General features: G+C 49.1%; 1 protein-coding gene across 1 annotated transcript in view; it reads right to left on the minus strand.

The window, feature by feature from the left end:
• ubqln4 (ubiquilin 4) overlaps positions 1 to 12,362 on the minus strand; it is a 100,599-nt gene that overhangs the window by 66,408 nt on the left and 21,829 nt on the right. The window contains exon 2 of the mRNA XM_078431902.1: positions 2,867 to 3,018. Coding sequence (XP_078288028.1) covers positions 2,867 to 3,018 — 152 coding nt within the window. The remainder of the gene's footprint in view (positions 1 to 2,866; positions 3,019 to 12,362) is intronic.

The following is a 12,362-nucleotide window of genomic DNA, read 5'->3' on the forward strand; positions in this document are numbered from 1 at the left end:
GAATCTATCTATGCCTTAAAAATATCCATTGACTTGGCCTTCACAGCCTTCTGTGCAATGAATGAGGAAGGACATCCTTGTTATTGAGGCCGTGCAGCGTAGGTTCATGAGGTTAATGAGAGTTATATAGAGCTCTAGGGGCTAGTGGAATCAAGGGATATGGGGAGAAGGCAGGCATGGGTTACTGATTATGGATGATCAGCCATGATCACACGAATGGCGGGGCTGGCTCGAAGGGCTAAATGGCCTCCTCCTGCACCTATTTTCCATGTTTCTTTGTTTCTATGAATTCCGCACATTCATCACCCTCTGACTAAAGAAATTCGCTCCTCATCTCCTTCCTAAAGCTACGTCCTTTTATTCTGATGCTGAGCCTTCTGGTCATGGACTTTCCCATGAGTTTAATCATCCTCTCCCCACACTACCCAGGTCTGCTGTTTCTACTCATAATTCCAACATCTGCAGTTGCTTAAATCTTTACCTGGATGTCACCTACAGCAAAGAATGCCAACTTGGATTTCGGCCATCAACACCATGGGGGATAGGGGAAAGATCCTCCATTATTAGTGCAAATGAGTCTGCAGCATAAAGCAGGAATGCACAAAGGGTGTGGAAGGAGGTGGAGGGGGTGGTGGAGTACAAGGACAGGGGTAACATCCTGCACCACAGCTGTGTGGAAGTGCAGTGTAGATCGGCGAGGATATCTGACGCCCTCCGTTCAGATCTCCTGGAGATGCTGCTTCCTTTCAGGTGACACAATAAACTCATTAAGACACACAAAGCTAAGCCGAAGGGCAGGATGATCTCCAACACACACGCGCACAAAGTTGGGCTGAAGGAACCAATTCATGGGTCCTCAGGAACTAAAGCACGACTTGGGATAGAAGGTCCAGAGGTGGCAGGTGCTGAGTTAGCAGGCTCACAAACAGATGGTCACAATGGGTCATACAGCACAGAAACAGGCCCTTTGGCCCAACTCGTCAATGCTGACCAAGATGTCCCATCTAAGGTAGCCCCTTTTTCCTTGTGTTTAGCCCATATCCCTCTAAACCTTTCCAATCCATGTACCTGCCCAAGTGTCCTTTATTGTTATTGAACCTGCCTCAACTACCTCCTCTGGCAGCACATTCCATATACCCACCATCCTCTGTGGAAAGGTTTGCCTCTCGGGTTCCTATTTCATTTTGCCCCTCACACCTTAAACATGTCACCTATAGTTCTTGATTCCTCGACTTTTAGACTTTAGAGATACAGCGCAGAAACAAGCTCACCGAGTCCACGCCAACCAGCAATCACCCCGCACACCAACACTATTCTACACACTAGGGAATATTTTCAATTTTATCAAAGCCAACTAACCTACAAACCTGAACAGTTTTAGAGTGTGAGAGGAAATCAGAACACCCAGAGAAAACCCTCACGGTCACAGGGGGAATGTACCAACTGTGTACAGACGACAGCGCCCGTGGTCATGATCGAATCCGGGTCTCTGGCGCTGTAAGGCAGCAGCTCAACCACTGCGCCATCTGGGGACTTTTCCCTGGCGTAAAAGTGTGCATTTACCCCACATAATCCCCTCATCATTTTCTATACCTCCATACGATCACCCCTTCGCCTTCTGCGCTGCAATGAATAAAGCCCGCACCTGTCCAACCTCTTCTCGTAGCTCAGCCTCTCAAGTCCTGGCAACCATCTTGTAAATTTTCTGCGTCCTTTCCAGATTAATGTTGCAGCAAGAAAAGGCAACCAAAGACATCTTGTTGCAGATTGCTGGGGCCAAGACCCGACAGAAGAATTCTACACTTTCCTTTGGGAAAGGAATGGGGAAGTTGATCAGAAAGGCTGAAGTACAGAAGTTTGAAAAAGTTTCTTCCTAACTGTTAACTGTTAACTGTTAACAGGCAACTGGACCGTCCTCTCACCAACTAGAGAGTGGCCCTGACCTCCCATCTAACCTATTGGAGACCTTCGAACTATCTTTAATTGGACTTTACCTTGCACTAAATGTTATTCCCTTTATCTTGTATCTGTACACTGTGGATGGCTTAATTGTAATGTGTAGGAAAGAACTGCAGATGCTGGTTTAAATCGAAGGTAGGCACAGTGCTGGAAGATCTCGACCTGAAACGTTGCCCATTCCTCCTCTCCAGAGATGCTGCCTGTCCTGCTGAATTACTCCAACATTCTGTGTCTACCTTCGGCTTGATTGTAATCATGTTTAATCTTTTCGTTGACTTGATAGCACGCACCAGAAAAGTTTTTTACTGTACCTCGATACACATGACAATAATAAACTAAACTAAACTGAAGGGGAATTGACATTCACAGGCTGCCTCACGATCCATACCCAGTTATAACATGCACGTCAGTACCTTACCTCTGCTAATTGTTATCAACAACATTTTCCATTTGTTTCTGCCGTGTCATGTTAATGCTAGCGGCAGCTGTGCCCCAACAGATACACAATCTATGGATCAGATTCAACAAGCAGTTCGCAAACGCATTGTCCTCATGTAAAACCAGGCAGGATTGAACTTGTCAACTGACCGCAGGTGACCAGGGCATTTGATCAGCCACGCAACACAATGTAGGTTTAGGCGGACTGAGCGGAGGTGTTCAGCAAAACGATCGCCGAGCCTGCACTTGGTCTCGCCGATGTACAGGAATCCACACCTGGAACAGCAGATGCAGTAGATGATGTTGGAGGAGGTGCAAGCGAACCTCTGCCTCACCTGGAAAGACTGTTGGGGACCGTGGACGGAGTCGAGGGTGGGAGGTAGAGGGACAGGTGTTGCATCTCCTGCGGTTGCAGGGGAAAGTACCAGAGGCGGATCAGGGAGCTGAAGCAGCACGGGCAAGCACTTACCTCTGCGCTGTCTTTATTACCAAGTGCACGGTGAGGCCATCCTTTATGCCGTGTTGACTGAGCGTGTCACCATCCTTCAGGATCTTCCCAGCAAAGATAAGCACCAGCTGCTCCTGCTTCGCTTTGAACCGTTTGGATATTTCATCTTTAAACTACAAGGGAGCAAAACAAAACCCAGTGTGATTGTGAGGCCAACTCTGCTGGAAGGAGCGGCTTTATTGCATACAAGAAAGCACACCAACACCTCTACTTCCTTACTTACATGTCCTCAACATCTCACACCAACTTCTACAGATGCGCCCTGGAATGCATTTTATCGGCCTGCGTTACAGCCTGGTTTGGGAACAGCTCCATCCAAGACCCGCAAGAGAATTGTGGACCCAGCCCAGACCATCACACAAACTAACCTCCCTTCCACCGACTCCATCTACACCTCACGCTGCCTTGGCAAGGCCAGCAGCCCAGACCGTCACACAAACTAACCTCCCTTCCACCGACTCCATCTACACCTCACGCTGCCTCGGCAAGGCCAGCAGCCCAGACCGTCACACAAACCGACCTCCCTTCCACTGACTCCATCTACACCTCACGTTGCCTCAGCAAGGCCAGCAGCCCAGACCATCACACAAACCAACCTCCCTTCCACTGACTCCATCTACACCTCACGCTGCCTCGGCAAGGCCAGCAGCATAATCAAGGACCACTCTCACCCCGGTCACTCCCTCTTCTCCCCTCTCCCATCAGGCAAGAGGTACAGAAGTGTGAAAACGCACACCTCCAGATTCAGGGAGTTTAGAAACATAGAAAATAGGTGCAGGAGTAGGCCATTCGGCCCTCCGAGCCAGCACCGCCATTCAATATGATCATGGCTGATCATCCAGCTCAGTAACCTGTACCTGCCTTGTCTCCATACCCCCTGATCCCTTTAGCCATAAGGGCCACATCTAACTCCCTCTTAAATATAGCCAATGAACTGGCCTCAACTACCTTCTGTCCCAGATGTTATCAGGCACCTTAACCATCCCACCAACAAGAGAGTAGTTCTGACCTATCTACCTCACGGGAGACCCTCTGGCTACACCACACCACCACAGACAAAACATTTCCATCACCTACAACGGGATCCCACCACAGGCCATATCTTCCCATCCACTCCCCTACCTGCGTTCCGCAGAGACCGTTCCCTCCGTAACTCCCTGGTCCACTCGTCTTTTCCCACCCAAACGACCTCCTCCCCGGGCACTTTCCCCTGCAACCGCACGAGATGCAACACCTGTCCCTTTACCTCCCCCTTCAACTCCATCCAAGGACCCAAACAGTCTTTCCAGGTGAGACAGAGGTTCACCTGCACCTCCTCCAACCTCATCTATTGCATCCGCTGTTCCAGATGTCAACTTATTTACATCGGCGAAACCAAACGCAGGCTCGGCGATCGCTTCGCTTAACACCTGCGCTCGGTCCGCGTTAACCAACCTGATCTCCCGGTCGGTGGCTGAGCACTTCAACTCCTCCTCCCATTCCCAGTCTGACCTTTCTGTCATGGGCCTCCTCCAGTGCCATAGTGAGGCCCACTGGAAATTGGAGGAACAGCACCTCATATTTCGCTTGGGCAGCTTGCAGCCCAGTGGTATGAACATTGACTTCTCCAACTTTAGTTAGTTCCTCTGTCCCTCTCTTCCCCTCCCCCTTCCCAGATCTCCCTCTATCTTCTTGTATCCTTCCTTTGTCCCGCCCCCCTGACATCAGTCTGAAGATGGGTCTCGACCCGAAACGTCACCCATTCCTTCTCTCCCGAGATGCTGCCTGACCTGCTGAGTTACTCCAGCATTTTGTGAATAAATACCTCTGGCTATCTATGATCGGATTTTACCTTGCATGAAATGTTATTCCTTTTATCATGTATCTGTACACTGTGGACGGCTCGATTGTAATCATGTAATGTCTTTCCGCTGACTGGTTATCACGTAACAAAAGCTTTTCACTCTACCTGTGACAATGAACTAAACTAAATCATTGTCCAACGGGATCACACTACTAGCCACATCTTCCCACCTCCACCCCTTTCCGCAGAGACCATTCCCTCCGCAACTCCCTAGTCAACTCATCCCTTCCCACCCAAACCACCCCATCCCCAGGTACCTTCCCCTGCAACCGCAGGAGATGCAACACAGGTCCCTATACCCCCACCCCCCCTCGACTCCGTCCAAAAACCCCGACTGTCTGTTCAGGTGAGGCAGGGGTTCACTTGCACCCCCTCCAACCTCAACCACTGTGTCCAACTGTTCCAAGTGTGGACTACTGTATATTGGCGATACCAAGTGCAGGCTCGGCGATCGTTTCACTGAACACCTCTGCTCAGTCTGCCTAAACCTACCTGATCTTCAGGTTGCTCAACACTTTAACTCCCCCTCCCATTCCCACACCGACCTTTCTGTCCTGGGCCTCCTCCGTTGGCAGAGTGAGGCCCAGCACAAATTGGAGGAATAGCACTCATATTTCGCTTGGGTAGCTTACACCCCAGCGGTATGGACATTGACTTCTCTAACTTAAGCAATCCTTGCTTTCCCTCTCTCCATTCCCTCCCCCTTCCCAGTTCTCCAACCAGTCTTACTGTCTCTGACTACATATTATCTCTGTACTGCCCACTCCCCCGATATCAGTCTGAAGAAGGGTCTCAACCCGAAACATCACCCATTCCTTCTCTCCAGAGATGCTGCCTGTCCTGCTGAGTTACTCCAGCATTTAGTGTCTACGATTTAAACCAGCCTCTGCAGTTCTTTCCTACACATAAATCATTGTGACTTTCAGCTTTGGATTGATTAACCTATTCTAGACATGGTTAATGGTTAGATTAACTTGTGTGGGTCCTGCTAAGGAAGGGGTGGCTCACATGGACAGGGTATAATCTCTCCATCTCCAGACTCTTGCCACCCTCTGCAAAACCCGGGTTCGATCCCGACCTCGGGTGCTGCCTGTGTGTGGAGTTTGCACGTTCTCCTCGCGAGAGTGGGGTGCTTCGGATTCCTCCCACATCCCCAAAAACATGCGGGTTTGTCAGTTAAATGTGCAGGAAGGAACTGCAGATGCTGGTTTAAACTGTGGTAGACATAAAATGCTGGAGTAACTCAGTGGGTCGGGCAGCATCGCTGGAGAAAAGGAATAGATGATGTTTCGGGTCTGAGAAGGATTTCAACCCAAAACATCACCTATTCCTTTTCTCCAGACATGCTGCCCAACCCGCTGAGTTCCTCAAGCATTTTCTTTCTACCTTCAGGTGTGTAGTTTAATTGGCCTCTGTAAATTGCCCCTAGTGTGTAAAAGTAGTGTGGTCGGCATGGGCACATTGGGCCAAAGGGCCTGTTTCCATACTGTATCTTTAATTTAGTTTAGTTCAGAGACCCAGCACAGAAACAAGCACTTTGGGCCCAACGAGTCCGTGCCAACTAGCAATCCCCTTACACTAACACACGCACTAGAGGCAAATTACAATCATACCAAGCCAATTGACCTACAAACCTGTCTGTCTTTGGAGTGTGGGAAGAAACCGGAGATCCCGTAGAAAACCCACACAGGTCACGGGAGAACGTACAAACGCCGGTACTGCTAGTCAGGATGGAACCCAGGCAGCAACTTTACCGCCAGGCCACCGTTCTGTACCGTATCTCTAAAGTAAACTAGTCTACGCAGCTGAGCACAATGCCAGCAACATAAGATCTGCTGGAACTGTGAAACAAATCAGTGTTGGATAGAGAGACAAGCAACTGTAGATGCTAAAATCGTGAAGAAAAAGATGCTGGAGGAACTAGCATCTGTGGAGGGAGTGGGCAAACAAAGAAGGGTCCTGACCTATCAAAACTTCGCCTATCCATCCTCTCCACAGATGCTGCCTGGCCCGCTGAGTTATTCTAGCACTTTGTATTTTGGGATAGGATAAAAGTGATTTGTCTTATTCCTCACTTATCTTCCCAAGAAAATAAACAGTCGTAGAGGATAATGTCTTTAACCAACAACTAGGCCTTGGACCCGTTGGGCCCAAACCTCTCCTGCATTGGTGTAGCACTCCGACAACTTTAATTATAACCAGAGCACGCATGGCTCAAATTCAGCTGGTGGATCTTTGGGAGGAGTACACCAGAGACCAGGGAAGGCCACCGAGACTGAATACAAATTGTGGAATCCTTGGGAATTTAAACCCTTGGTCTCAGCTTGATCAGCTTAAAAATAACAAGCTTACAATTGCGGCACAAAGTAACATCATGGCTCTCAGCGAGTGAAGGGGAAACCTTTGATCAGGAAGCTGAGATTTCCTGATAGAAAGCAATCTTTTGAAGGGATCAAATGATCAGGAGGAAACAATCCAGCCCTCCAAACCTGTGCCATCATCCAATGGATGACGTGAGCTACTGCGTCTACGCCGCATCTGCGCCCGGGATGAGGTGTTTCACACTAGGGCATCAGAGATGTCCTCAATCTTCAGGAAACGGGGCTTCACCTCTCCCATTATAAATGAGGCTCTCACTAGGGCCTACTCTATATCCCACAGCTCCGCTCCTGCTCCCCCTCCCCCCACTCGTAACAAGGACAGAATCCCCCTCGTTCTCACCTTCCACCCCATCAGCCAGCGTATCCAACAAATCATCCTCCAACATTTCCGTCACCTAAAACGGGACCCCACCACTGGCCACATCTTCCCATCTCCTCCCCTTTCTGCGTTCCGCAGAGACCGTTCCCTCCGTAACTCCGTGGTCCACTCGTCCCTTCCTACCCAAACCACCACCTCCCCGGGCACTTTCCCCTGCAACCGCAGGAGATGCAACACCTGTCCCTTTACCTCCCCCCTCAACTCCATCCAAGGACCCAAACAGTCTTTCCAGGTGAGACAGATGTTCACGTGCATCTCCTCCAACCTCATCTATTGTATCCGCTGCTCTAGATGTCAACTTCTCTACATCGGCGAAACCAAACACAGGCTCGGCGATCGTTTCGCTGAACACCTTCGCTCGGTCCCCCTTAACCAACCTGATCTCCCGGTGGCTGATCACTTCAACTCCCTCTCCCACTCCCAGTCTGACCTTTCTGTCATGGGCCTCCTCCAGTGCCATAGTGAGGCCCACCGCAAATTGGAGGAACAGCCCCTCATATTTCGGTTGGACAGCTAACAACCCAACGGTATGAACATTGACTTTTCCAACTTTAGATAGTTCCTCTGTCTCTCTCTTCCCCCCCCCCCCCCTCCCACTGTCTTCCTGTCTCCACCTATATCCTTTCTTTGTCCCGCCCCCCTGACATCAGTCTGAAGAAGGGTCTCAACCCGAAACGTCACCCATTCCCTCTCTCCTAGATGCTGCCTGACCTGCTGAGTTACTGCAGCATTTTGTGATACCTTCGATTTGTACCAGATCTGCAGTTATTTTCCTACACGTGAGCTACAGCTCTATCTACCCAGTCAGATTAGAGATACAGCATGGAAACAGGCCCTTTGGCCCATCAAGTCCGTGTCGACCAGCAATCACTCTACACTGGCAACTTGTATACTGTCTCAGTATACTACTGCTATACACATACTGTATTTGAAATGTTTATCTAAGATGTATCTGAGTGCTTCTGTATAGTGATACTTGTTCTGAACTGTATACAAAATGAATTTCACTGTACCTCGATGCATGTGACACATAAAGTTCCATACCACTACACGACACGCTGGCATTATCCTCCATCATGAGTATGAAGGAACTGCAGATGCTGGTTTACACCAAAGATGGACACAAAATGTTGGAGTAAATCAGCGGGACAGGCAGCATCTCTGGAGAGAAGGAATGGGTGACGTTTTGGGTCGAGACTCTTCTTTGGACCCTTCTTTGTTGCTTACTCCACCCATCTGCCCAACATCCACCAAGCAAACTCAAGTCCAATGGGTAGAGCAAAGGGGAAGATACAGAGTGCAGAATATAGTACTTAACATCAGTTCCAGAGACAATGTCCAATGTACACAATGGGGTAGAGGTGAATCAGACAGTACCCTGGCTTATGGAACCACCATTTGGAAGCCTAATAACAGAGGGGAAGAAGCTGTTCCCAAGTCTGGTGGTGCACGCTTTCAAGCTTCTGTAGCTTCTGCAGGATGGAAGCAGGGAGGAGGAGGAATAAGGGGGATGGGACAAGTCTTTGATTAAGTTGGCTGCTTTTCCGAGGTGGCATGAAGTGAAGACAGAATCAATGGTGGGGATAGACACAAAATGCTGGAGTCCCTATCTCCGGTGTAAATCTGTAGGTCCTTCCTTACATCAATGGTGGGGAGTCTGGTCTGAGAGAGGGACTGGGCTACATCCACAACTCTCTGTAATTCTCTTTGGTCTTGGGCTGAGCTGTTCCCAAACCAGGCTGTGATGCAACCCAGTGAGAGAGGAGGAATTTCACAGGGTCACTTTCAAGTCTAGTTCAGGAGAGGTATCGATCCTCGCATTTTAATGATCACCAGGACTCCAACATAGAAAATAGGTGCAGGAGTAGGCCATTCGGCCCTTCGAGCCTGCACCGCCATTCAATATGATCATGGCTGATCATCCAACTCAGTATCCTGTACCTGCCTTCTCTCCATACCCCCTGATCCCTTTAGCCACAAGGGCCACATCTAACTCCCTCTTAAATATAGCCAATGAACTGGCCTCAACTACCTTCTATGGCAGAGAATTCCACAGATTCACCACTCTCTGTGTGAAAAAAAACTTTCTCATCTCGGTCCTAAAAGACTTCCCCCTTATCCTTAAACTGTGACGCCTTGTTCTGGACTTCCCCAACATCGGGAACAATCTTCCTGCACCTAGCCTGTCCAACCCCTTAAGACTTTTGTACGTTTCTATAAGATCCCCCCTCAATCTTCTAAATTCCAGCGAGTACAAACCGAGTCTATCCAGTCTTTCTTCATATGAAAGTCCTGCCATCCCAGGAATCAATCTGGTGAACCTTCTCTGTACTCCCTCTATGGCAAGAATGTCTTTCCTCAGATTAGGAGACCAAAACTGTACGCAATACTCCAGGTGTGGTCTCACCAATGCCCTGTACAACACATCTACACTTCATGCCGGAGCAAGTAAGTGACTGAAGCAGAAACCAGTGCAGATCCATAGACAAATGCAAATGTCACCATCCAGCTGGCTTGGCACCCAATGGTCTCCATTCTTTGTCTGGTGGGTCTACTTTGGTCAGGTCAGAGCAGAGAGAAAGGCAGCAGTTACGCAATGACAATAGCATCAAGGCGGCTCAGGGAATCTACCAGGCACATATGGTTTAGTTTAATTTAGAGATACAGCACAGAAACAGGGCTTTCAGCCTACCAAGTCCGCACCGACCAGCGATCCCCGCACATCAACACTATCCTACACACACTAGGGACAATTTACAATTGTACCGAGCCAGTTAACCGACAAACCTGTACATCTTTGGAATGTGAGAGGAAACAGTAGATCCCGAAGAAAACCCACGCAGGTCACGGGGAGAACGTACAAACTCCGTACAGGCGGCACCCGCAGTCAGGATGGACCCGGGTCTCTGCCTCTGTGAGGCAGCAGCTCTAGCCGCTGCAGCACCATGCCTGGTGTAGCTGAATTGTCACGCCTAGGTCCAGGCAGGCAGAGGGCATGGAAAAGACTGTGGTTTGCCATTTGCATCAGTAATTAAACACAAAGAGGCTGTCCTAGTGGGCAGGCCACGTCCATCTCGATCACTCGTTTCAGATTTCGGGCATCGGCAGCGTTTTCTTGCTATATTCATTGTATCGTTGTATTGACTTTTTCTCCCAGGGAGGCCAGCCGTGAAATTCTCCTCCGCTCTCCAGTGGGACTTCTGGCTGTCTCTTTTGTCAGGCTCAGCCTCACTGATTTGTTTCCTTTCTCGTTTTGATACGTTTATTTGTTAAACCAAAACTCTCCATGCATTTTTCCTTAACGTCTTCAATTACAATTCGTTTTAGATGGATTTCAAGTGCAAATTCCACTCTCCACAACGCAGACTCAGGTACAGCAAACTAATGGCACTCTCCCTCGTTCTGGTCATTGCTAACTGCTGGTGGGACAATGGCCAGCGTGATCTTTCCATGATCCTAACCTCTGCTCTTTTGATCTTGCAGCATTCTGTTTGGGAAGAACCAATTCTGGTATCACCAAACCTGCTGGCAAAGGTTGTGCTCTGGCCAACTGCGGCATGGTGGCGCAGCGGTAGAGCTGCTGCCTCACAGCGCCGGAGACCCGGGTTCCATCCTGACTACAGGTGCTGTCTGTACGGAGTTTGTACGTTCCCCCAGGGATACATCTTAGATAAGCATTTCAAATACAGTATAAGTGTATAGCAGTAGTATACTGAGTATACAGAGTTGCCAGTGTAGAGTGATCGCTGGTCGACACGGACTTGATGGGCCAAAGGGCCTGTTTCCATGCTGTATCTCTAATCTGACTGGGTAGATAGAGCAGTAGCTCACATGTAGGAAAATAACTGCAGATGCTGGAACAAATCGAAGGTATCACAAAATGTTGGAGTAACTAAGCAGGTCAGGCAGCATCTAGGAGAGAGGGAATGGGTGACGTTTCGCTGGTACAAATTGACGGTATTTATTCACAAAATGCTGGATTAACTCAGCAGGTCAGGCAGCATCTCAGGAGAGAAGGATCACAAAATGCTGGAGTAACTCAGCAGGTCACAAAATCCTGCTGAGTTACTCCAGCATTTTGTGATACCCCCTGGGACCAGCGTGGGGTTTCTCCGGGTGCTCCGGTTTCTTCCCACACTCCAAAGACGTGTAGGTTTGTAGGTTAATTGGCTTTGGTTCAAATTTGTAAATTGTCCCTTGTGTGTGTTTGATAGTGTAGTGTATGGGGATCGCTGGTTAGTGCGGCCTCAGTGGACCCAAGGGCCTGTTTCTAAACTAAATTGACCTCTACCTCACAAGAAAACAAGCCACAGGTCTCAATACACATCATCGTGCCTTCCTCCACACTATGATCCAACGAGCAAACGTCAGACCATTGCTTCCCTGTCATCAACTCTCCCACAGCTGCCAACCATGCACTGTTTCAGGCTATGCAAAATCCGCTCCATCATCTCGCCCAACATCCCCAAGCAGCACTGTCTGGGCAGAACCACTGATTGAGAAAGACACATGAGAATGCCGATGCTGAAATCAGGAGCAGCAAACAATCTACTGGAGGGTCTCAGCGGGTCAAATAGCATCTGTGGGAGGGGGAAGGAGTGGTCAACTTTTTTGGTCGAGAACTAACAGCAGGACACGATTCAGCCTGTTCTTGCCTCACAAAACATTCTTTCCTACCGTGACTCCATGCTATGGCTCCTGGTTCATGCTCTTCCCTCTCACGACCCTGGCACCTCCCATGACCGCTGACACTTCAACAGTTTCTAGTTCTCTAGTTGCATCAGCTCACCTCGACTGTGGATGACTGCTCTCTCTACACCTCTCTTTTACATGTGGTTGATCTGAAGACCTTTC

The sequence above is a fragment of the Rhinoraja longicauda genome, chromosome 44 (assembly GCF_053455715.1).
Source record: "Rhinoraja longicauda isolate Sanriku21f chromosome 44, sRhiLon1.1, whole genome shotgun sequence".
Classification (NCBI taxonomy): Eukaryota; Metazoa; Chordata; class Chondrichthyes; order Rajiformes; family Arhynchobatidae; genus Rhinoraja; species Rhinoraja longicauda.